The sequence below is a fragment of the Bolinopsis microptera genome, chromosome 3 (genome assembly GCF_026151205.1).
Source record: "Bolinopsis microptera isolate Bmic1 chromosome 3, MBARI_Bmic_1.0, whole genome shotgun sequence".
NCBI lineage: Eukaryota > Metazoa > Ctenophora > Tentaculata > Lobata > Bolinopsidae > Bolinopsis > Bolinopsis microptera.
Genome location: NC_087074.1, coordinates 13,811,058 through 13,834,188, shown reverse-complemented (window position 1 = coordinate 13,834,188; position 23,131 = coordinate 13,811,058). Strand labels below are relative to the sequence as shown.

Genomic DNA, 23,131 nt, shown 5'->3' with positions numbered 1-23,131 from the left:
CCCCAGGTAATAACTGCAACTGGTTAGACCTAATTGCTTGCATATTGGTGACAGTAACCCAATAATATATTTGTAAATTTGGCACTAAATGTGCCAAATTCAAAGCTAATCCACATTTATTATGTTTTGTGATTAAAAAATCATTTAAACATACAACTTCACCTAACCATGTGCTTTTGCGCGGGAGGCGCGCGCGCGCTACCGCTTGTAGGTTTATACACTACCGGGACGCGCGCCGAGTTGGACTCGTCGACGGTCTTGTATATGGAACACATATTTTACGAGTATCACTTGACCATTGTTAATGATCTGGCCCGGCGCGCGCTACTTCGAAGAAATTTAGACGAGTAACATCCGTCAAGAGTATCACTCGTTAAGCTACCGCAAGCGCAAGGGCTCTGGATTGTTGATAGAGCAAGTGACAACGTGCAATTGCAAACGAATTATTCATTATTGGCCCGAAATGTTGGGATGATGATTGTATTAATTGACAGATGTCCATCAACAATATAATAATGGACAACATTATAAACTTTAGCTTATACTAGTAACAAACAACTAAGATCATGTCTTTAATGCTTTCTGAGAATAATTAGCCACACCATGACACCACATCTAACAACCGTAGCACCACTGTAATTCTTTTTAATGGCTTTAATGTGAATGTTCCAGAAATCCACAATCGTGGTTGTCATACCACATACGTTACTGGGCCGCGCTCAGCCTGTCATTCCGCCAAATCTTTATTTATTATGTTAATGAACATAATAGCCTGGGGTCCTCAGGTAAGTCATACGTTGTATGACTTAACGGGTGATACTCGTAAAATATTTGTTCCATATATTGGACCGTCGACGAGTCCAACTCGGCGCGCGTCCTGGTAGGTTGTAAACCTATTGACGGATGTTACTCGTCTAAATTTCTTCGAAGTAGCGCGCGCCGCTTTCTTCTCGAAATTTTATGGCCCGATGGCAAGTGCTACGAAGTAGCGCGCGCCGGGCCAGATCATTAATGATTAACAATGGTCAAGTAAACCTACAATGTATGACCCGCCGCGCAAGAGTGCGCGGCTCCCCCTGTATCGTAAAACTAGCTCTACAATATAGTGAAACGATATTTGGGGTCACGACGTGATACAAGATCGTTGCAAGTCTCTGTGATCATTGTATTGTTAGTGAAACTCAGTAGCTAACTACATAGAACCGATTTGATATCTTGATCACATTTTGGTTTTTTGACTGCATTTCTTTTTCTGAAATGAGCAAAAGCTTTTTCGTTAATCATTAATTGAGCTATGATTTGAGGAAATCTCATGACTCTAACCGAATTTGATGCAGATCGAAAGGACAAAACTTAATCACCTACCAAAATTAAACAAGCTTTTCCATGAAATGTTGATGGCTCGCTTCTTAGCCTCCCTTGCAAGCTGCTTACACCACTTCATACGTAAGCCACTGTTGATATGCTTATCTTTTATGCACCCCGCTGAGTTGGAGCACAGTAAGTCGTGCAGCCCATCATGACTTCTTGCTCTAACCAGAGCCCTCTCGCTTGCAGTAGCGCGACCGCAGTATGCGTATACACATGGCTATGTCATATGTGAACATGAATTCTACTACAGAAAAGGAAAAAATCAGAGCTGAAATTTTCAAGAATACGGTTCATCGTTTTCATCTAAAAAATTTGAAAAAATTATTTACAGTAGGAAAACAAATTTAAATTTTGGTATTTATTAATAACAATCAAAACATATCATATCATAAAAATAAAGCCGCGCGTTGGTTGACTGCCTCAGTAAGGTGAATAATTTAAGCTTGAAGGTGCCCTGCGCATTTACAGAACCTTATGCGGCGACCACATATTCATGAGGACCTGTGAGCGCCAAAATTAATTTAAAGTTTCTAGAAATCATACATCACTATGAGTTACTCATGCTTTTGGATTATAAGAGTGCGGATTGTCAGGTATTTCATTCATTCATACTTAATCGGTTTAAAGCTGTATATTTAGAACTCACTATTGTTTAAACTACGAAAGCAGAACGTAGATAATGGACAATATACCGACGACAATACCAAGGACCCGAGTTCCGCATTGACTTTTCCGGATTATACAACTTTTTCTTATCTCGAGGAATAATATTCGAAAATCAGTTCGGCTTTTGAAAAAAACCACTCGACAAGTCATGCTCTTAATTACTCCGTAAATCATGTCGAAGAAAAACGGAATAATAAAAACCACGTATTAGGAATATTTATCGATCTCTCTAAAGCATTTGATACCTTACCATTTGATATGCTACTTAAGAAACTTAGTAATTACGGAGTTAGAGGAAACGCACTAAAGCTGCTCTCCAGCTATCTAAATAATAGATACCAGTATGTTAGTGTACTTGGTGAAGAATCAGAGCCTCTCCCAGTTAAACTAGGCGTACCACAAGGATCCGTTTTGGGCCCCTTGCTCTTTCTTATCTATATAAATGACATCTATAGATGTAGTACATTAGGAAAGTTTGTACTATTTGCAGATGACACAAACATCTTTGTAGCTGCTGAAACTAAGGAACTAGCATACAAAATAGCGAATGAAATTCTTGACTCTGTGTGCCAATATATGCGCCATAATCTACTGCACATTAATGTTAAAAAATCCTGTTACATGTACTTCTCGCCTACTAAACGTAAGACCATTGATAATACTGAAAATGACTTGAATCTAGAAATTGATGGAATCCCGATCAAACAGGTTACTGAAACGAAATTTCTAGGTGTTATTATAGATGACAAACTGAGTTGGACACCTCATATCGAGAAACTAACTAAGAAATTAAACAGTATATGTGGCCGTATTTATCGAATAAAAAACTCCCTCCCCAGCCAGCTGTACAAACAGATATACCACACTCTTTTTGAATCTCATCTAGGATACGGTATAACTGTATGGGGTGGTGTATCAATTAATAAGCTTTCACCGCTATTCCTTGCACAGAAGAAATGTGTCCGAATCTTATTTGGGGACTCGGAAGCATTTAGCGACAAGTTTAAAACTTGTTCTCGTAGCAGGCCAATCCAGTGCAGTATAAACAAGAAAGGTCAAATATCCAATGAATCAACTATACCTCACATTAAACCGTGTTCTATATGTATCAGCTTGAGGAAGACTGGTGATAGACAAGTAAGGCCACATCGCTGCCAAATACTTGGGGCAGAATTCCACTTTAGAGAATCATCAAAACCGATTTTCCAATCTAAGGAACTAATGACAGTACATAACATATATAGATACAGATGCATTACTGAAACAATGAAGATAGTGAAGAGTCATCAGCCCATATCCATGTATTCTCTATTTAAGAAGTCTCAGCTCAGAGATGACAGATTTGTGACACCACACTCATCTCACAATTTCGCATATAAAGGGGCAAATCTATGGAATACGTTTCTTGAACAGTCAAATGCACGTGGTAAAATAGGTTCACTAGGCTCAATTAAATCCCAATTGAAGTATTCTATCATGAAGGCTCAACACCAACCTAACAATATTAACTGGCAGGACTTAAACTTCAACACTTTCCGATGAAAAGACCCCCATTTATATTTATATCTTTTACATTTTACACCTGTCACTCACATCATATATACACCACAAAATAAAAAGATTCATTCAATCATTACATTATACACTCACTCCACCAAACACGCACACAACCCATTGAAGAAGGTTACACGCGGGTGTACCGTTCGCTTTATCTGAAGGGAAAAATGATACTTTACGTAACGCGCGATTTACGTCTTGGTAGCTAAATTAGTCAAGCGCTATTTGTCAGAGCAACACAAATGCGCGCGAGCGCTTGCGCGGCTCTCTTATCCACTACTCATGTCTACATCGTACCAGGCAATGGTTCAGTTTAATTATGGTAAGGGCACAGCCTGTCAAAAACCCTTTTCGCATGATCCGTCGACACCGCCTGAAGGTGACTTCATAATAACGGATCAACGTGGAATCAAACGTTAATAAGCTTGCAGCTTCCGATGTCAATATAATGTATTCATCCTGGTGTCGCATGCTTGAACTGGTTTTGGACCTCTTCATGCTTTTAATTTATTTATTATTGTTATTTAGTATTATGTATTATGAGCTGATATGTACATACTACATATACATACGGTATCTAAAAATTAAGCGTATAGCGAGCATATTTAAACAATTTTCAAGCAATAATGTATTGCAAGCAGCTTCAACTTAAATCATAATTATCGCATAAAAATCATTTAACTCAAAACTAAACTTTTATTGGAATATAGGGAAAACTAAAATAAAATTAATGTCAGACCCGTCGCCACTCTCAGCAGTCAACCAGGGCTCATAAAAGCTTAACAGCGCCTGGGTCCGTTCACCAACTGTGCTAATGTGAGTGGCGGTGTGCCGTGTGGTAAGACCCATTTTTAACAGCGTGAATATTTATTAAATACAAGCGCGCTAGCTGCTAGCATACTTGTTTCATTTAATTTTAAATCACATTTATTCGGATATATATTTATTGATTATGTATTGAATTGGTGATAAATAATAAAATTGTCTTTTCTCAAAAAATTGTCTTTTCTCTAGAAAATTGTTCTTAAGGAATCTTTTTGAGGTGTAAAAAATATAATCGATCGACAATGCGCCTTAAAAACAGAGGCTGTTAAATAATTAATATATAGGCCTAATTTCAAAAATGAACTTTAGATACAGTGATCACAAAATAGCAAAACATGTACCAGCTACAAGAATGGGTGAAGAAACTCCCATTTTGTTTTTTGCTGAAAGCGTTTCCGATGTGATATTAATCAGTGGGGTGCAGATAAAACTAATTGAAAGGTATAGAATAATAACCAGAAACTCGGTTTATAACATCACGCGTTAATAGAGTGAAATCTCATAAGAATTTTCATCAAAAACTGAAGTTCTCATATTAGCAATATGGGACTGAATCAGACCTACTCATAATATAATGCTATTCTGTAAGAATCCTTGTAAGAATTATTTGGCTTCCTGTAATTGGCTGGTTATACTCGTGTAACAATGTGGCTGTTGTAATTTCCGAAGTAGAATAAGTGTTAGATAAAAAATATTGAAATGATCTGAAACAGAGTTGTAGTAGTAAGGTTTAGTGCCAAAGTTGAAACCCTGGGGCAATTTAAGACTACTCAAAGCACTGATTACCATGTGGCGAGAATACTCTACTTGAATGGGCATGTTAAGAATTCTCAATTATAATGAGGATATATAGCAATGAATCAAGGAATACAAGGAATACAAATTTCGAATCTTAAGTTACAACAGTAACTGTCAAGATTAAAAAATACTACTCGCCCCTCTCCATAATAATAATATTAGTATTAAAAAATATGAATGGAATTTGACTATATTTAAATCTTCGTTTTATTTGATAAACTATGTTATATCGCCACTTGCATAGGGTACCCTTGATCAATGAGTGCAGCTTTTTGGGCAACGGTGCTCAAAGAGTAATGTTGAAAATGTTGTAGATGTACGTTTATGGCAAGAATCAGAATTTATTGACTCCAAGAACATTTTACTTTTGTTGAAACAGTTGGTGATATACTTGGCGACATGATGTCCAGAGGTAGAGGAGGAGTAGAAGTGAACTAAAAAAGAAGAGAAGAGTTTACCAACAAGAATCTCTACCTAATATTATTTTGTAATTTTTATTGTCATACCTATATTTTTCCAGTCATAAAGATACCTTTGTAATATTAATTAATTGTTTGATTATAATTGCATTTAATTTGTATTAATTTATTATTTGTGACTTATAAATTAGTAGCCATTGCAATATCGTCTATAAAATGATTTTTAGAATTTAAATTTATGCAGGAGCAAGTTGACAAATGGCAATGACATCTGAAAAGACTTTGTAGATTCATCTTTTTCTTGTTTAATTCGTATTTGTGTATTTTGAGATTCAGTCATTAAATATATTTTGTTGATTATAATGTTATGAAATTGCATAATTTATTTATTGTAAATTTATTCTATTTCAATATTATGTAATGGGATGAAAGTGTTTTAACCAGGTGTAGCCAGTCCACACCCTGGCTCCATCAGTAATCGACCGGGATTCTGAGCCAAATAAAACAATGTTTAAAATTGCTAAACAAGTTTGAGTAATAAATTATGATCATGAATTAACCAGTAATCGACCGGAATTCCCGGTACCGGGAATCCCGGTACCGGGATTGGCAATTTTGAGCTATCCTGGTCCCGGTCAAGTCACATTTTTCATCCCGGTCCGGGTCAAATGCTAATTTATGATCCCGGTCCCGGTTAATTCAGGATTCTTGGTCCCGGTCCCGGTCCCGGTCAGGCCTGAAATCATGTCCCGGTCGATTACTGGGCTCCATAATATGAAGGACTTGTTTTAATTCTAAACAAAAACTCGAATATCAATGAAATTCGTAAAAAATCTCTAATATGGCTCACAGTAATCACTGCTAACATGTCTAGTACTTGAAAGTTGAAACACTGAAATTGGACATGATAAATAATATGTAATTGTGTAGCTTCCTTTTCCGATGAAAAGGCTATGTGCTATATTCATATTGACATCATCGATTCCTTTGCGAATTTCATACAATGAAATCACATCGCACAGGTACTCATGTATTTATATCTGAATTTATATATTTAACTACCTTCGGTTTTATATGAAGTTCATTTAGGAATGAATCGAATATTTTCGGTCACTGTTTGTTGATGAGTTGGTACTTAAATTTTAATTAAGATGATAAGGACTATGTTGTCCTAAAGTTCCAGATTGCCGCTTTTAAAATTGGTGTTGAATGCTTGCTTTTAAAATGATCAAGATCTTTAAAATTCTATTTACAAATAACAGGCAAGAATTGTTAAGCTCATTTTCCAAAGGAGCAAATCCGTCAACAATACAAAAGCGGTTAAATTCTTTGATGTCTGACGATTTACTTTCAATATTCACTAATCAGACTTTCAGTTATCATTTTGAATCACCTTGTTGAAAATTAACTACCACGGCTTTTTGCTTTCCCCAAAGTCCTTGGTTTATCATTATGATTTTCAATACTTGTCAAATTAGAATAATGACACGATATTTTAGGTAGGAGATATGATCTCCACAAAGTATGAGAAGTATGGGAATAGTAGTCTCTTCCCTGATCTCAATCTCAAGATGACGAGACTGGATGAGAAACATGCCTTGCAGCACATACACGACAGGTAACCAATATTCATAATATCATATCAAGCTATGTGGGCAATAGTGGGGAGGTGATCGCTGTTAATTTTCAAAACAAACGTGCGTCGCCTCTCCACTATTGCTTTTGTTTGTAATATTTTGTTACGGGAAACGGGAGGATAGATTAAAAAGGGAAGTACAACAAAATATTGTTAGTTGTCTTTTGACTTTCATATTCATTTTTTTGTACCTCATTTGTAAAATTATTTTTGGCCAGGTTCAGTAATTACACCAGTCGTGTAAATCAGCTAACTGATACAAATCAAAAACTGGAATCACTCCTAGTAAACTCAAAGGTTGGTTTTGAGTAGGTTTTTAAATTGAAATATGTCACTAACGTAGCACCTATTCTAACCCCTCTGTTATAAGTTGTTGACCATTTTCATGTAATAATATGATCTATGCACATACCAATCATTTTAGGTAGCCACACCACGCTTCTAGACAAAAATGTACATTCCACCACCCACTGACCCACAACTACCCCAGTTAACAGAAGAAGAGCTGAAGACTATAAAGGAGATGTACGAAGCTGAGTTGAAAGAATCGAGACATCTTCTGGAGAATAACGGGTCTGAACTTGCCAAGAAACACGATCTTCAACTTAAAACTGCAGCCATGGTTCGAGATCTTAGTTCTAGGTGAGATATTGTGCTCTTTTCAGAAAAATTTTAATTTATACTGAGACGGTTTCTGGAAAACATGAGTTGTGCCAATTTTAAAAATTAGGTTTTGCAAGCAATTGACCTGCTTGAAGAAATGTTAAAGCAACGTAATGCGACTTATCTTTTTATTATCGTCATCTTGTAACTGGCTCAAATACTTTAAAACCTCTGCCATTTGTTAAATATAGTTCTTTATACCATGCAGTTTTGAGTGCCTCTTTGTAATCTTCTTCAGTGGTCAATAAAAAACAATCTTGTCAAACATCTGTGGATTTAATATTCATTATTAGCAAGCAAGATTAGTTTTGAAGTGATTTTGTTTCAGTTCACATGAAAATATGTACCTATATTAAAATAAGTGGAGTTTCATCTGGGAAATAATAAAATGCTTATATTAAATAATAATATGACTTGTGAGCCCTAGCTCCATCTTTATGCTATTATAATAATAATCATCCAGGCTAGACGACGAGCAAGCTGTGAGAAAGAAATCCGATGAGAATCTGTTGTGTACAGAACAGGCACTAGCTCATAAGGAGAAACTGCTGCTAGCTGCGTTCAGGGAGCACGACGAGGTAAAGTAAAATGTAGCTGTTATATTGCGCCATGTGTGTCGGCGGTTTTGTGTGCCGCCAAGAATTTGGCGGCGGAGTACGATCATAATCATATGCATTGTGACTTGTGAGCCGGTCCTCAGAGCATTTAAATTTGTTGCAAATTTTTCTGGTCAGACTCTCAGACAATGTTTTGTCGAAGTGTTGAACATGTTCAATATTGTTTGTACACTTAGAACGAAACAAATGTTTTCCTTCATGTTGCGAAGCTAAATACCAATACTCCAATAGTAAATCACTATTTGTGTTTAGTGTGACCGCGTCGACAATAGTAGCTTACGAACTCAAAATCTGCACTTTGCTTCAAATTCACTACACAGCCTGCTTTGAGAAAATCATTAAAACACGAACATAAATATTCTGAGTGTTGTAACAAGCACTCTTACTACTCGTGGAGTTAAAATTTGCAGGATTTATGTTGGATTTATGCTGGATTGTCACGTTGTTAAAAAGCATCATGGTCTAAATTAGTTGAATTAAATGAAGCATCATCTGCAAACTTATGCTGCATAAATCAAGGACATAATTGAGAATGTGAGCTGCGATGATAATTACATGTTGAACTCTGCGAACACATTAACATTCTCTTCAAATAGATACACCCAGAAAGGTACGTTGCTTATAATACTTAATACACAGGATATGATCCCGATACTTAAAAGATATGATCCCGATACGGTCTCGCTCTCCACATTAATCGTTGTCATACGTACGAGTCTGTTAATACTTGTGTCCATGTAACTAGACACTCTTACACTACCTAATGTTATAATTCCCTTACCTCCGGGAATTCAATCTGAGCTGAGTTGTTGTCCTGACAACCCCCAATAAAGCAACAACAATACAGTACTAGTTACCCATTAGGAAACAATCTGAGTGAAGTACAACAGAGTTCGTACACTTATCAAGTAGTAATGATAGATCTATCAGAGTAGAGTGTTTGGTCACGCAAAGCAAAATTTCAAATGCATATTTAAGGATTTTTCCAGATGAAGTGGGCATGTAATTGTAATCAACCGTGAGAAATGAGCTAGTATTGTTAGTGGAGATTTTGGATTTTGAGACATTTAGGAACCCACAAAACAGCAGAGTAATCAGTAAAGTTTCTGAAATCGATATTTGATTTGTAAATACGGTAAGACTCGTGGTCATTAAGTTCACTTTCAGTGTGATGAACATAACCGCTAAGGGTTACAATTTCTTGATCATTTGTTTCAATGATTTCAGGACAGACGAACAATTGCGCAAGCTATGAGAGAGAAAGACGAGATAAGATCAACTCTAGCTGCGTCTAAAAAGGGTCACGAGCGAGAAACAGTGTTGAGAGTTGAAGCTGAGAATTGTGTAAATGCCACCAGGCAGGAACTTGCTTTCGTCAAGGAAGTTCACAATGCTGTGAGTTATATTTATTTCTTTCAAGTAATTCAAGATTCTCTCTCATATTTCTTTTTCTTGCTTTCGTTTATTTCTATCATCTGAAGCATTGCACCAAGCAATCTCTGTTTTTCCCAACACCCAGCACATTTATGTAAAACACCCTCTCAAACACCTTTACCTTGCAGGAAATACAATCACTGAAGGACAAAATAAGCGACCTAGAGATAATAAACACAAATCTGGAACGGGACCTACGACAAGAGTTTGAGCATCGTCTACAAAGTGACCTCTCAGAAGCTAGAGCTCGTCTGGATAAACTTGCTGCTGCTCAGAAGAATGAATATGAGAGCAAAATGAGGCAGAAACTGAAACAAGCTCAGGTTTGGACCTCTCTTAACATAACTTTTCTGTGTTAGTCAGGATTAACTTAAAACTGTAAACTTCACATCGCAGTGGAACAGTTGAAGAAGCTTGAAACTTCTGGAATTGCACAGAAAAGTGCAAGATTATCATTATTTTCTTCATTTCAGACGCAACAAGAGCAAGATGGAATCAGACAGAACACCCTGAATGATGCTAACGGACAGCTGAGAATACAGAACGACGCACTAAAAGCTCAGGTAGAACAGGATAACAGATCCTCAAGAGCTTTAAAACTTTGTTAAACAAGTTTCTAATTTGAATTATGAAATATTTTCCCTCGTCCACCAACAATTAAAAAGCTCATCTTAAAGTTTCTTTTTTTTTACAGGTAAACAATCTGATCGGAAAGAATAATGCGCTGGAAGACACCCTACGCAACACGACCCACTCGCTGGAGCACGAGCGCTCGCACAATGCGCTTACTCTCACACAGTCACTCGGCGAACTTAAAGAACTCAAGGACAAGTTCCATATCAAGGTACACATGAAGAAGAAAAACACAAAAGTTCAACTGAATTTAATCGCCGCAACGTTTGGAAAATGTTAATTGAGTCCTATGTTAGAATTCATTTAACTAACATTTTTGCTTATAGTGTCTGGAATGTGAAGAACTACAAGATGCTCGTATCCCCCTCCAAGAAGAGATCAGCAATCTAAAAGAGAACCTGGATCAAAACGAGAGTTTGTTGAAGTACCGGACGGAGGTACAGACAGTAGGTCGCCACAGACCCGTCACCGCCTCCCAACTCTCAGGTCAGAAGATAAGCAGCTCGTCCCAGCGCTTTGTCAATGATGATGTCAAGCGTGCGCCATCTGCTGCGTCTGTTGCGTCAGCGCCAGCTCGGACGAAGGAGGTGGAGACTGTTACTGATGTTTCTCGGTCTCCTAAACGTGGACAGAACCTGGCTACTCACTCAGATTCTACCAGTTTGTAAGTCTCCTTTAAATGTTCATGTTAAGTTGGTGATATTATATCTTAATTTCCATCAACATCAGTATTATAACATCAGTATTATAACATCAGTATTATTGTAACATCAGTATTATTGAAGATGTGGTTGATGTATACTTTACCAAAGCCAATACAATGTTGTTTCAGTTCAACAGGTAGTGTGAAGATATGGGATGTCCATGATAGAGGAGACTACGTTAGACTCGTTAACACTTCCAACCACGTTAGTTACTTACTTGTACTAGTATTTCGGCTTCTTAACGTTAATCTAATATTAATTTATTTATCAATTTTAATATTTACTACGTGTTCTTATTAAATGGTGATAAGGAATCTCTGGTATTTGAATCCGGTACCCCAGGGCCAGCTTCTGACTGTAGTGAATGTCTGCTAAAATACTTAACATAACAATATCCAGGATGAGTATCTGGGAGGATGTGTGATACAACAGACGGTCAGTGACAGTGCTTTCTGCAGCTACAAGTTCCCTCACAACTTCGTGCTCCGGGGCGGAGCTATGTGCACTGTAAGTATACATACACTGTATGTGCACTGTAAGTATAAATGCACCGAATGTGCAGTGTAACTGTTAATACACTGTATGTGCTTTTAATGTTTGTCTATTGTCTATCTTATAAATGTAACATAGTTTTTATTGAAACAATGTGTTACGTTACGATTCCTCTGAAACTGCTGCGGATAAAAAGCAACTACAACTACAGTTTCTTTTGGCACCCCAAGTCAATTCTCCTACTGCTTCTCAATGAAAATGCTCTTACTCCTTTGAGAGATAACCATTGGCGGCTGCTAAACTTCTGCATAATTTTATAATATTTCTAACACTTTTCTCGAACACACCGCCTTACACCGAACATGCAGCCCAGCCAACTCAGCCAGTATTTACACCACTGGTTAATCTTCAGACCAATCTCCGGATTATATGTTGCACAGTTGTCCAGCGTGCACTGGCTCCCTGACGAGAAGGACAACACAATGACTCTCTACACGACTAGAAGCGCTTGTAAACACACGTGTAATGCCATTAACGCTGGATTACTATACGTGCTGGCCTGCACACAGCAAGCATGCTAACAAGCACACATGGAGCTGCAATTTGTTTTCTTTCTTATCGCTAATATACAGGAGCAGCAGTTAGTTCCTGACTGCCCCGAGACGGAGGAGATTTGTTATTCGGCAGAGATGTCTGGTGTCCATGTCGATAACTCTTGTAACTATTTATATTAATTATATGTTTGCTTCTCTCGGATGTCAAGGAAAAAATAAACAAATTATCTGCTGCTTCACTGACGTTACAACATCTCTTATCATGTATGACTTGAAGTAATAAGATTTAAATTTGCAACCAATTACAGGAAAACTAAAGAAATTATGAATTAATAGTTTCAAGTCAACTATTCAATCAATAATACTGTTTATGTGTACATTAATCAATATGTACTATTGAATTGTACTATTGATGTAACATTTAACAAATAGACTGGTTCAGAGATAAACTTCAGTCACATAGTATAATCGAATTGTACTTTGAAAATTTTACTCTATCTTATTATAGGTAACACAATATATTAACCCAATTTTTTCTATAATAACAACAATCGTCAAACTTTTTCAAAGATATTGATTTTAACAATAGCTTTAAAGACCATATCAAGATAAACTTTTAACCGCTCTAGTCTCACAACGTAATAAAGCTTACAGTCTTTTACTTGACTGGTAAAGTTCCTCTTCCTCGATTAATTATCTGTTAGCTGTAAAGCCAACAGATAATAAAACAATTCAACTGTTTTTAGTTTATTCTACTAGATATGCTACCAATCTACATTTCTCAACTACCAAAAATGTACGATATAACAGGGGTCCGCATTCACCCCATAACATGTCTAAATTACTGACTTGTTCACCGTGAAATTGTAAATAACTCCAATTCCAGTATGTTTTGGTTTTATCACATGTTGGTTTGCCGAACACGGGTGTTATCACTGAAATATTCCCAGATTCAACAGTTATTATACTGATCTGTAAAGCTACGTGTAATCTTGGCATTGGGTGAGAAAGTGGCTGGTCTGGATCAAGCTCTGCTAAGTTCATTTTGAATGTGTCCGGATTGTCTCCTTCCATGGCGATTGTCGTAAAAACAAATTTCAGATTAGCATACTTGGTATCTGCTAGCTCGAATTCAAATGAGGAGTTTTGGTGGAAATATTTTCTCACAAAATCTTCAGCTGTAAGATAGTCCGTCAAGTTTATGCGGTTAACTTGATCTTCCTCAAAGAAAAGTTCAGCCTCAGGACAATTTCCCTCAATACCAAGCCAGGTTACAAAATAATCTATATCTATCCGGCCCCACCCACGCTCTTTTTTAACAGCAACGATTCTCGATGATATGTCTTTAGGAATTTCATAATCACAGATTTTTTTCATCCAAATTAGTCCATCTAAGAATGAATATAAATTTGTAACGCCTAAATTTGAGGCACGTTTTTGAAATTCAACGTCGAAGGTGGTGTCTTTATTAATATTAAAGTCCTTTGGTGAAAAAGGACAAATCTCTACTTCAGGACAAATCACTACTTCAGGACGAATCTCTATTTTAGGACGCTTCACTACTTCAGGACGAATCTCTACTTCAGGACGAACCTCTACTTCAGTACGAATCTCTACTTCAGGACGAACCTCTACTTCAGAACGAATCTCTAGTTCAGGAAGAATCTCTGCTTCAGGATTGAAAGTGCAATATCTACTCGTTATTTGTTTGTGCAATGCCACGAACAGTTGATACTCCTCTTTTCCAACATTCTTAATACATTCCAGCGTTGCAAATAGTTTTGTGTGGAGAGAAGAATTATCTGCAAAGCTAGCACTCAAATCTATATTTCTTAACAGATGTTTACTGTTGACGTCAAGACTCTCAAATCCTTGCTTTTCCAGATGCGCTATAAGTACGTTCACCAAAACATGTAAATCGTCTTGGACGATAGCGATACAGGCATCAAGTTTTATATTCGTACAGGTTCCTACATCGAACAAGTAATCCACGATGAAACTCCCTCTGATGGCGTGGGAGAATGCAGTGCTCATTTTAAGTATTACCAGGTCAAGGAAATCTCTTTTCTTTACAGTAGACAGCAGATAAACAGCCTCCTCTACAGCAAACAGCATATCAGGGTAGCTACTCTCACTGTCTAGTTTATCCAGGTACGACACAAAGTACTTCTCACATCTGGCAATAAGCCAACTAACATCAAACACACGACTCATCTTGTTCACGTCTCTGAAGTTTCCTAGAGTTACTGCCTCTATTTCTCCTGTGTAGGAAGCCTCAATAAAACAGTCCACTGCCTCCCTGCTGAAGTCCTCAGCTTCTAGTGACGTCAGGTGAAGGTCTGTTGTCAGGTCATCTATAATAGGACTGTTCAGGGACAGTATAATGGAGTTAGCTTTGATCTGAACCCCCTCTCCAAGGTTGAAGGTAAGGTTACCGTGACTTGGTGCTCCAATGTGGTGTCTACCAAAATCTGCTGGTACACAAACTTTTGGGGCCATGGTTCAATCTGGAATGAAAATGGTTGTTAAGTAATTGATTATTACATGTTTTTCAAAATTAATAAGATACATAGTCCCACCTTATGCATCGTCAACCTATGTTACCAGTTAACACTTTACCTGGGGACCTTAGGCTTTAATGTGTTTAAAACGAAGATATGGTGGAGTGACAGGCTGCTGACGTCTAGCAAGCAAATTATTGGGGAAAATTACCGTATTTAGAGAATCGTAAATATAAAATATATTGTTAGCGGTCAGCAACAAAAGGAAAGTGACTTGTAATATAATGCTAGAAATAGAAGGTTGGCTTCTTATCGTTTTATTCAACGTAAAGAAAAGTAACGAGGTTAAGATAACTTTTAACATGGTCCTGGTATTTTATATCCAGCAACCTTACTTACTGGGTTGTATGATAGTCATGTGATATTTTCGTATTTGAGTTAAGTTTCTCGTGCAAGACCAGCTAAGTTCATAAATTTAGTGGTTGTACAGCAATACTAAGGCAATGGGACTACTGCGGACCCTCCACCGGCCAAACCTTGTTAACAAAGCCGCAGTCAAGGTTTGGCGAACGGTAGTTAAAAGCGCTTTAGGGACGTAAGTCAAAGAGCAACATCATGTAGTGGACATCTTGAGAAATGAGTAATAGGTAGCATGTAAGGTTGCTCTTTCATAAATCGTCTTCCTACTCCGATAATAAATTACATCAAGTCTTGAAAATTATTCGAGAAGAATCTCGAATAATTTAGATCTAGATTTAAATCTAACTGATCCAGAGGATGTCACCATTTCACCTTCACACAGACATCGATTATTAGAAGATGACGATCAGACCTCATTATTGATGATCCCGCTCGTCGAAGAAGACAACGGCCTTGCTCAGCAATGGGTAGGCTTTGCAGTTTAGATAGCCATGTGGCACGCTGCAACTAAATTATTCGAGATTCTTCTCGAATAATTTTCAAGACTTGATGTAATTTATTATCGGAGTAGGAAGACGATTTATGAAAGAGCAACCTTACATGCTACCTATTACTCATTTCTCAAGATGTCCACTACATGATGTTGCTCTACCACTTTGACTTATGTCCCTTATTAAGCGCTTTAACTACCGTTCACCAAACCTTGACTGCGGCTTTGTTAACAAGGTTTCGCCGGTGGAGGGTCCGCAGTAGTCTCATTGCCTTAGTATTGCTGTACAACTACTACAGAAGTATACCCGATAACACTCGACCTCTGACTGATTCAGAGGATGTCACCATTTCACCTTCACACAGACATCGAACGCTGCATTAGAAGATGACGATCAGACCTCATCAAGTTCATAAATGCTTGAGCTTATCTTGAAGCATTCTAGGAGCTTATCTTGAATTTATACGGAAAATTCCAAAATATTTATGAGAAATAAAATTTTCCAGCGGTCCGAGCATCACTTCATAATATCTGAAATCACATTTAATTACAAATAATATTTCAGATTTGGTCGAATCAGAGCCAAGCTCTACACAACCCTCCCTCTGACTTGCTATGGAAGGATCAGGAAGCCTGGGCTATTGGACCTGATGTTAACACAGTGCTGTACAAGCCTAATGGACAGGCTTCTACTGGCCTTAACAACACCACTGCTATTACTAGACGACCTAAATCTACTCATGGGTAGGATTCATAGTAATATGTTTAGTGTTAGTTACATATTCGTCATAGTTAGCTTACTAACTAACTTTATTACTGTTAAACTTATAATTACAATAAATTTACTTCTTACAAACTGAATATTAGTATTACTCAACACGTGTTTTATTAAGAAGAGTGAGCCCACCGGGAGTGACACGTGACCAGGGGCCATCACGTGACAGGGTTATTAAGACTACACTAGATGAGAGGAGTATGGGTTTCAGTATGCCTCCAGCCGCCAGCTCCCCTAACATTCTCTCTTACAAACAAAACAGAAACCGAGGTATGTGTCTTAATAAATGTGGGGTTGATAACTAAATGTAGGATTGTAGTCTGATGAGAATTTTAGTTTATTGATCACGAATAAGTTTTGCCAATTACTGATGTATTAGAGAATATGTTATGGTCGTTCATTAGCTCAAATTGTAGATTATGAGAGCAAGATGAATGGATAATTCGTTCAGATTTAGAGGAACTAAAAACTACAAGCACAGAAAACTGACTTGTTTCTTTATTTGCTCATCTGGAATGTTGTAATTTTGTTGAGGATTGGAGCTGAAATTCATAAAATGTGGAAGCAATTTTACATTATCTTTATGTGAGAGATAGCTGTGGTTATCTCTCCATTTCATCACTACTTATAATCAATAAGCCCTCGTGCAATTACATATACAATTAATTTCTACTTTGTCATTGAGCAAGAATTCTCTGACTTTCAGCGAACCAAAAAAAGGGGTGAAATGCGAATAGTAGTAGGTTAATCAATGTAAAAGCTAGTAATTGTGAAGCATATTTTTTACTGACTACCGTGTTATCTGCAGATTCCATACTGTTCAAAATATTCATGTTTTGGATCATTTTGGGGATTTGCAAATGACATTGTGATACTCTAATAGAACTCCCATGCTTCTTGGTTATAATACATTTTACACCTTTGAGCTTTCTTAAGGGTTCGTTCACATATTATGTAAACCGTTTTGATGTGTTATACGCAATATGTAATCGATCCCCAGGTATATCGCGCATGATTTAAATTTCCTTGCATACTTTCAGATTCTAGATATTTCTAGGTTCTTCGTTTTTCGTTGATCTTTGTACTTACTTGAATCATTTCTTAAAGGTACTGAAGATGTTCAGTAATATTGACAATCATCAAATGATGAAGAAGTGCTGTCGCTGTTTGATGACTGCACTTTGGAAATTTATCTTAAATTGTTTGACCATCAATATTTCAGACGATTTTCTGGCAGCAAGTGACCGATGGGCGAGGAACAACGCGACTTTTCACGACTATCCCAGGCCAAAAAGTGCCTTTTGAAACTGCTTTAAATTATTGATATAAGTTATTATCGTTGAGGTATATCGGTAATTTTTAACACGTGGCAACAGCAATTATTTTGAGAAAAAATATCACTCTACAGTTTACAGACTTTAAATTTCTAATGATAACCAACATGCACATAGTCAAAAAAGTTTATATCTTAATAATTATTATCTAGCACAGATTTTTCAAGGCTAGATATAAGAATTATTTTTGATGGTAAGTGGAAACAGTATGTTATTTTAAAAGAATTAGGTAGTTGGCAAAGTTTTAAATTTAGTTTCGAATGTAGTTTATTAAGCTATTGTAAATATACAGTTATGATTATTATTATTGTACAGATATAGAGTGTTGTTTTGCTTGGTTTAATTCTGTTCAGAAAACTTTAATTACTGCCCATCTCCAAGGGGATAACAAATTTCAATAAAATTTCACTTAATAAAACTCACATCACTAGATTTACGTCCAAATTTGTGATGAAAGTAAACTGTTTCGTATCGTCTGTAACAATTCCACCACGCACATGCCGCGCAATTGGAGCCGCGCACGCAGGTCCATATACTTGTTCAGCAATGTTTAGTAAATATTGTTTTCGTAACTACCTTACTCGGGATTATTATGACCGGGATAAAGTGGTGGGTTTAGGGTAATTTCGCCATATTTTTCCCGAACCACATTTTCACCGGTCGTTAATTAACCCGCCTACTCAGCTTTTAGGGTTCCCAAGGGGTATGGGTGCTCATATTTTAATCGTTGTCTTATATTCACTAAAGAAGACTATTGGGACACTTGTTGTAGGTTTTTCGACTTCATTTGGCTAAAATTGCAAAAAATGCACCTTTTTGCCCAATTCTTGTCATATATCCTTATTGTCAAATTTGATTTAAATAGGCCAATTTTTAATTTCTTAGGTATTGACTATCTCTACATAATGAAATAGGACTCAAAGTAAAAGTAACAGTTAAATTAAAACTTGAATTAATTAAAACTGATGAAAGGGATGATCCAGATGAAGATAACGAAGATGATTACAACTTATTGGAAGACTAAACAGCTCTCCCTCTATCTTAATATCGATCTGGTTTTTACGCTTCAAATGTTAAAAATTATTTTCCATCTAGTTTTATTAACCACGAGTCATTATTTCTGTCTACTTTCAACAATTATTGATAATTCGACTTGTTTCACAAGTTTTAGCAATGCGAAAATTTCTAAACTTGCTTATCTCTAATAAGGAAATTTACATCTGAGACAAAATTTTTGAATCTAAAATTTTGAAAGGTTGGACACCGGTAAAATGGCGACCGGGAAAATGTGGTGGGTTTTGAGCAATTTCGCCATATTTTTCCCGAACCATATTTTAACCGGTCGTTAATAAATCCGTCGTAATAATCCCGAGTAAGGTATATTTATTCAGGACGTTACAGAAGGAATTAATTTAATGTAGTTTGAGGAGTCCTCACTCTCCTCAAGTCCGACAATGGCGTTTCTCTTGTTGCTAATATGGTTGTTTTATTTTCTTTGCTTCAATTAGTATAATATAATACGCCTCCTCGATCCTGCGTTATTTCCGATGCACGATTAGATGGGTATATCACCTGTTCGCAGTTTTCTTTAGACGAATGATTTCAGATTTTGAATCAAATCAAAAATTGGTGAAAGTTGTCATATCAATGTTAAAAAATATCGCAACATTTTTCAAAGCTCCGTGAATTTTAATATTTTGGCTTCTAGTTCTTATGAGAAGTAAGTAATGCTCAATACATTTTCATCATTGGAATAGTCAGAATCAGTGCATTCATGTGTCAATGACAGTGTGGGACAGAGCAGTTTTAAAAGTCTTATGAAATTCTGCCGTAGAGTAATTACTTACTTTATTGTTAATTGTTAATGTTTATGAATATGTAGGCCCAGCATCTCATATATTTGCGCTCTTACGTGTCACAATTACTGCACTCATTTTGATGACCAACAGAAGCTTAACAACTCCCATAAAAACACCACTTTATGAACATTGGACGCACCTCTTATTCATCTAACTAGCTTGATCTAGAGATGAAGATATATTTTATAGAGACCTAACAACAAGTTTACAAGGTAGCTAAACTTAGCCATGAACAAATGAAATATTTTTTTTCACCACCAACTAAAACTTTTCAAATAAATTATCTAATCGCAGCCTTCACAAGCGACGGAGCTAAAATGGGACCCGCAGAAGTTCTTAACAATTCCCCCTTATAAGTAACCTCCAAAGAATCGTTCGTCGTAAGATCAGATTGAACTTTCTCGAAGATCTTCTTCTTAGGATTGAGTTGCGTGTCCGGAGCCTGGGTGAACAAGTCACTGGTGATTCTGTCTCCTGGCTTGCTGCCCTCAGCTACTGTCAGCACTTCTACTGTCGTGTGGTCCTTGTCTGATGCACACAGTAACATTCCTGAGGAGTGAGGGGGTTGAGATAAGAGAGATGTGATGTGGTGATCTTTTAAATCGATTTGCTTTGGGGTAATTATACAGAGGAGCACTTAAATTGATGCGTATAAACATTTGCTAATCGAGAATCCCTATCACCCACAACTACCACATTAAAGATACAAATATTTAATAACTCCCACCTTGACTCTTAATTCCTCTCATGTTAGCAGGTTTGAGATTACAAACCACCGCCACAAGTGCCCCATCTAGCTTATCCTGCGCCACAAAGTTCCTTAAACCACTGATGACGGTTCTCGGCTCTGCCTCCCCCACGTCTATTTTCTCTACGTAAAGTGAGTCTGCGTCTGGGTGCTGAAAGAGTTTGAAGGCTTATGTATTTGTAATAGTTATCCTACCTGAAGTTTCATTGTGCTCAATACATTATTGTATTCTTGAGATAGATAACAACTTTGCAATATTGTCTTAAGAATTAAATATTTTTCTGATTTAAATTATCATCACACGTTAAGCAAGGTTGGAAGATAATGATATATTAACAAATGTATTAATATAATAAATTATCATTAACAAAAATAAATATAAATAAAATCTAAACAATCTAAAACTATGATAAAACCTTTAGATATGGTGACTAAAATTCCAATTCTCAAATCAAAAATTTCAATTCTAAACACATTAAAATTATGCAGTCAAATTTAGAGTTCATCTCTGACAACTTGACGATCATCGTGCGGAGATCCAGCAGACTTAAGAATATTATCAAATAATTCCCCCTGTTCATGAATCCACTGAGATACCATCTCCTCAAACTGAGCTTCCAACTTATCTACATCCCCACCCAATTCATCCTGCAACTCCTCCCACAGTTCATTCTCTAAATCCTCCTCTGATTTCTCCTCATCTCCATCCTTGTTGACTGTAGTTTCACTCATACTCCTCACAACGGCATTACCTCGCCCCTCTGCTACTTTAACAGCAAACGTGAGCCTGGGTCCAGGTTTGTACGCGTGCGGGGGTCGAGCAGAATGAGGGATCGAACACTGAAACACTGCTAACCTCCCGAACTTGTTCATCACAGAACCCAGAATATTCTCTCCGTTCTCAGTATCATACCAGACAGTCCCTCCTAGATCACCAGGCTGATACTCCTTGTTTAAGTAGACAAGCAAGGTGTACTCATCCCTCTCGAAACAGTCAGGGTGTATCCGAGTATGGTCCCACGGCTCGTTCAGATTGTTAGACACATCGTACGGATACCACCCCTCCCTTCCTGTTAGCTGAACCAGCACTCTCTCCAACACCGCCCAGACTCTAGTCCTCACCAGTTGAAAGGGCGGCAGAGGGGTTATAAACACCACGTTGTCAGTGTACCCTGAGTCGTCATGCTCCTGGTAGATATACCGGGAGAGGAGGAAGTGCTCTGCCAATTCTGACAAATCACGCTCCTCAAACAGGTTATCTAGGATGTAAACAGGTTTATCTGCTGTTAGATTGAAAGAGGATGTTACTTTCACGGTCAGATCGTTTTCCCCTAGTTTCGTGTAAGGTCCACTGTTAGTAGGGAACGGTTTCTGGGTGTTATCTAGTTGTGTTTCATTGTCCAGCCAACCTTCCTCGATAAACAGAAACTGTATAAAAACAAGCCCTTTCTGAGTTTGTATAGCAGGGTATTGCCACTGATAAGGCTGTCTACACGAGAACTTGATCACAGAAAAATCACTCGGTCTTAAAGTTTTTGTGACATCACTCATGACATCATCAAAGAAAAGGAGCTCTCCGTAATCATTCCTATCCTCCGGAGTGAAGAGCACGAGCAACACAACACTACCCGACTGAGACTGGTCCCTGCAGAACCTGTTAACCCTGACATCGTCCCCCCGTCTCAATATTCTACCTGTAGCGTTCTGGAACTGAACTTTACTCCTGTCAATCTCCACCAGCTGTGTCATCTGGTCTACAAGCGGTGAGGAGAGGATCTCGTTAAAGTTCAGCTGCCAGTTTATCCCGTCATCGGTGTGGTAGTATTTCCAACACAGACCGAAGTGGATGTACTCGGCAAATTCCTCCAGTTCTGTGGATTTCCATGATCTGTGGTGTGATATCACACCGAGGTCGGAGGAATGTGACGTCACGCCGGAGGTGTGTGATATTAGACATAGAGAGAGAAGGGTATAAACGAGCAGGGATGAGGATAAAAACATTGCTAGCTAGATGTAAAGTCAGTAGATTAGTACGTATTAATTTATTTTTCAAACAAAATGTCCAAAAGTGATAATTGAATTATTAAATGTTTCACGAACATTAAATGTTTCACAAATTTGCAGCTGACTTTTAAAAACATTACATAAGATTTATAATTAACTTACTGGTTCAATATGGACGATTTTGCCGACTCTGATGTCTACTCTGGAGATATCCACAGGTCGATCTGGCTCAGCAGCCTTTCCTCCCTTAGCTGAAGTATGTTGGGTAAGTCAAGCAGTAAATACGCAAAAATATTTTTAGGAATTTTCCTGTTCTTTATAAGTACTATATAGCGAGCTAGCCAGCTCAAAAGCTTGAAAATATGTATGAATACTCATTAAAACTAAGAATGCTCATTAAAACTAGAATGCTCATAAAAACTAAGAATGCTGAAATTTTAGAGTTTCGTTTTCATTTGAAGCCTGAATACCCTACTTACTGTTAGCGATGGGGTACGCTTGCGAGGAGAGCTTCTTCAGTTCTTTACTTTGGAACTCTTTTACTATTGGTGCTAGCAACTGAAAATAATGACATGTGATTCGGCTAGTTATTAGGTGTGGCAGGGTCAATGTAATCTCAAATTGGAGTGTA

General features: G+C 37.4%; 3 protein-coding genes across 5 annotated transcripts in view; 1 reads left to right on the top strand and 2 right to left on the bottom strand.

The window, feature by feature from the left end:
• Positions 1-7,128: 7,128 nt before the first annotated feature.
• Positions 7,129-18,207, top strand: LOC134813595 (lamin-L(I)-like). Of its 3 annotated transcripts, none has more exons than XM_063821456.1 (15): positions 7,129-7,254; positions 7,491-7,569; positions 7,763-7,914; positions 8,399-8,513; positions 9,780-9,947; positions 10,115-10,309; positions 10,460-10,549; positions 10,681-10,830; positions 10,946-11,283; positions 11,452-11,527; positions 11,723-11,830; positions 16,346-16,524; positions 16,674-16,825; positions 17,262-17,294; positions 17,778-18,207. In XM_063821456.1, exons 1-14 carry the CDS (start codon positions 7,145-7,147, stop codon positions 17,279-17,281), a joined length of 1,932 nt encoding a protein of 643 aa, XP_063677526.1. In that variant the 5' UTR covers positions 7,129-7,144; the 3' UTR covers positions 17,282-17,294; positions 17,778-18,207. The 3 variants fall into 3 exon arrangements, with proteins under 3 accessions (XP_063677526.1, XP_063677527.1, XP_063677525.1); XM_063821457.1 differs by having other exon boundaries at positions 17,262-17,298; XM_063821455.1 differs by lacking the exon at positions 17,262-17,294.
• LOC134813596 (tyrosine--tRNA ligase, cytoplasmic-like) overlaps positions 17,637-23,131 on the bottom strand; it is a 54,603-nt gene continuing 49,108 nt past the window's right edge. The window contains exons 12-15 of the mRNA XM_063821458.1: positions 22,980-23,058; positions 22,663-22,751; positions 20,476-20,647; positions 17,637-20,297 (exon numbers count right to left, since the gene is read on the bottom strand). Of these exons, the coding sequence (XP_063677528.1) occupies positions 20,029-20,297; positions 20,476-20,647; positions 22,663-22,751; positions 22,980-23,058 (609 nt within the window). The 3' untranslated portion in view covers positions 17,637-20,028. The remainder of the gene's footprint in view (positions 20,298-20,475; positions 20,648-22,662; positions 22,752-22,979; positions 23,059-23,131) is intronic.
• On the bottom strand, positions 20,905-22,499 carry LOC134813597 (uncharacterized). The gene has a single exon (XM_063821459.1). The coding sequence runs from the start codon at positions 22,495-22,497 to the stop codon at positions 20,992-20,994; it is 1,506 nt and encodes a 501-aa protein (XP_063677529.1). The 5' UTR covers positions 22,498-22,499; the 3' UTR covers positions 20,905-20,991.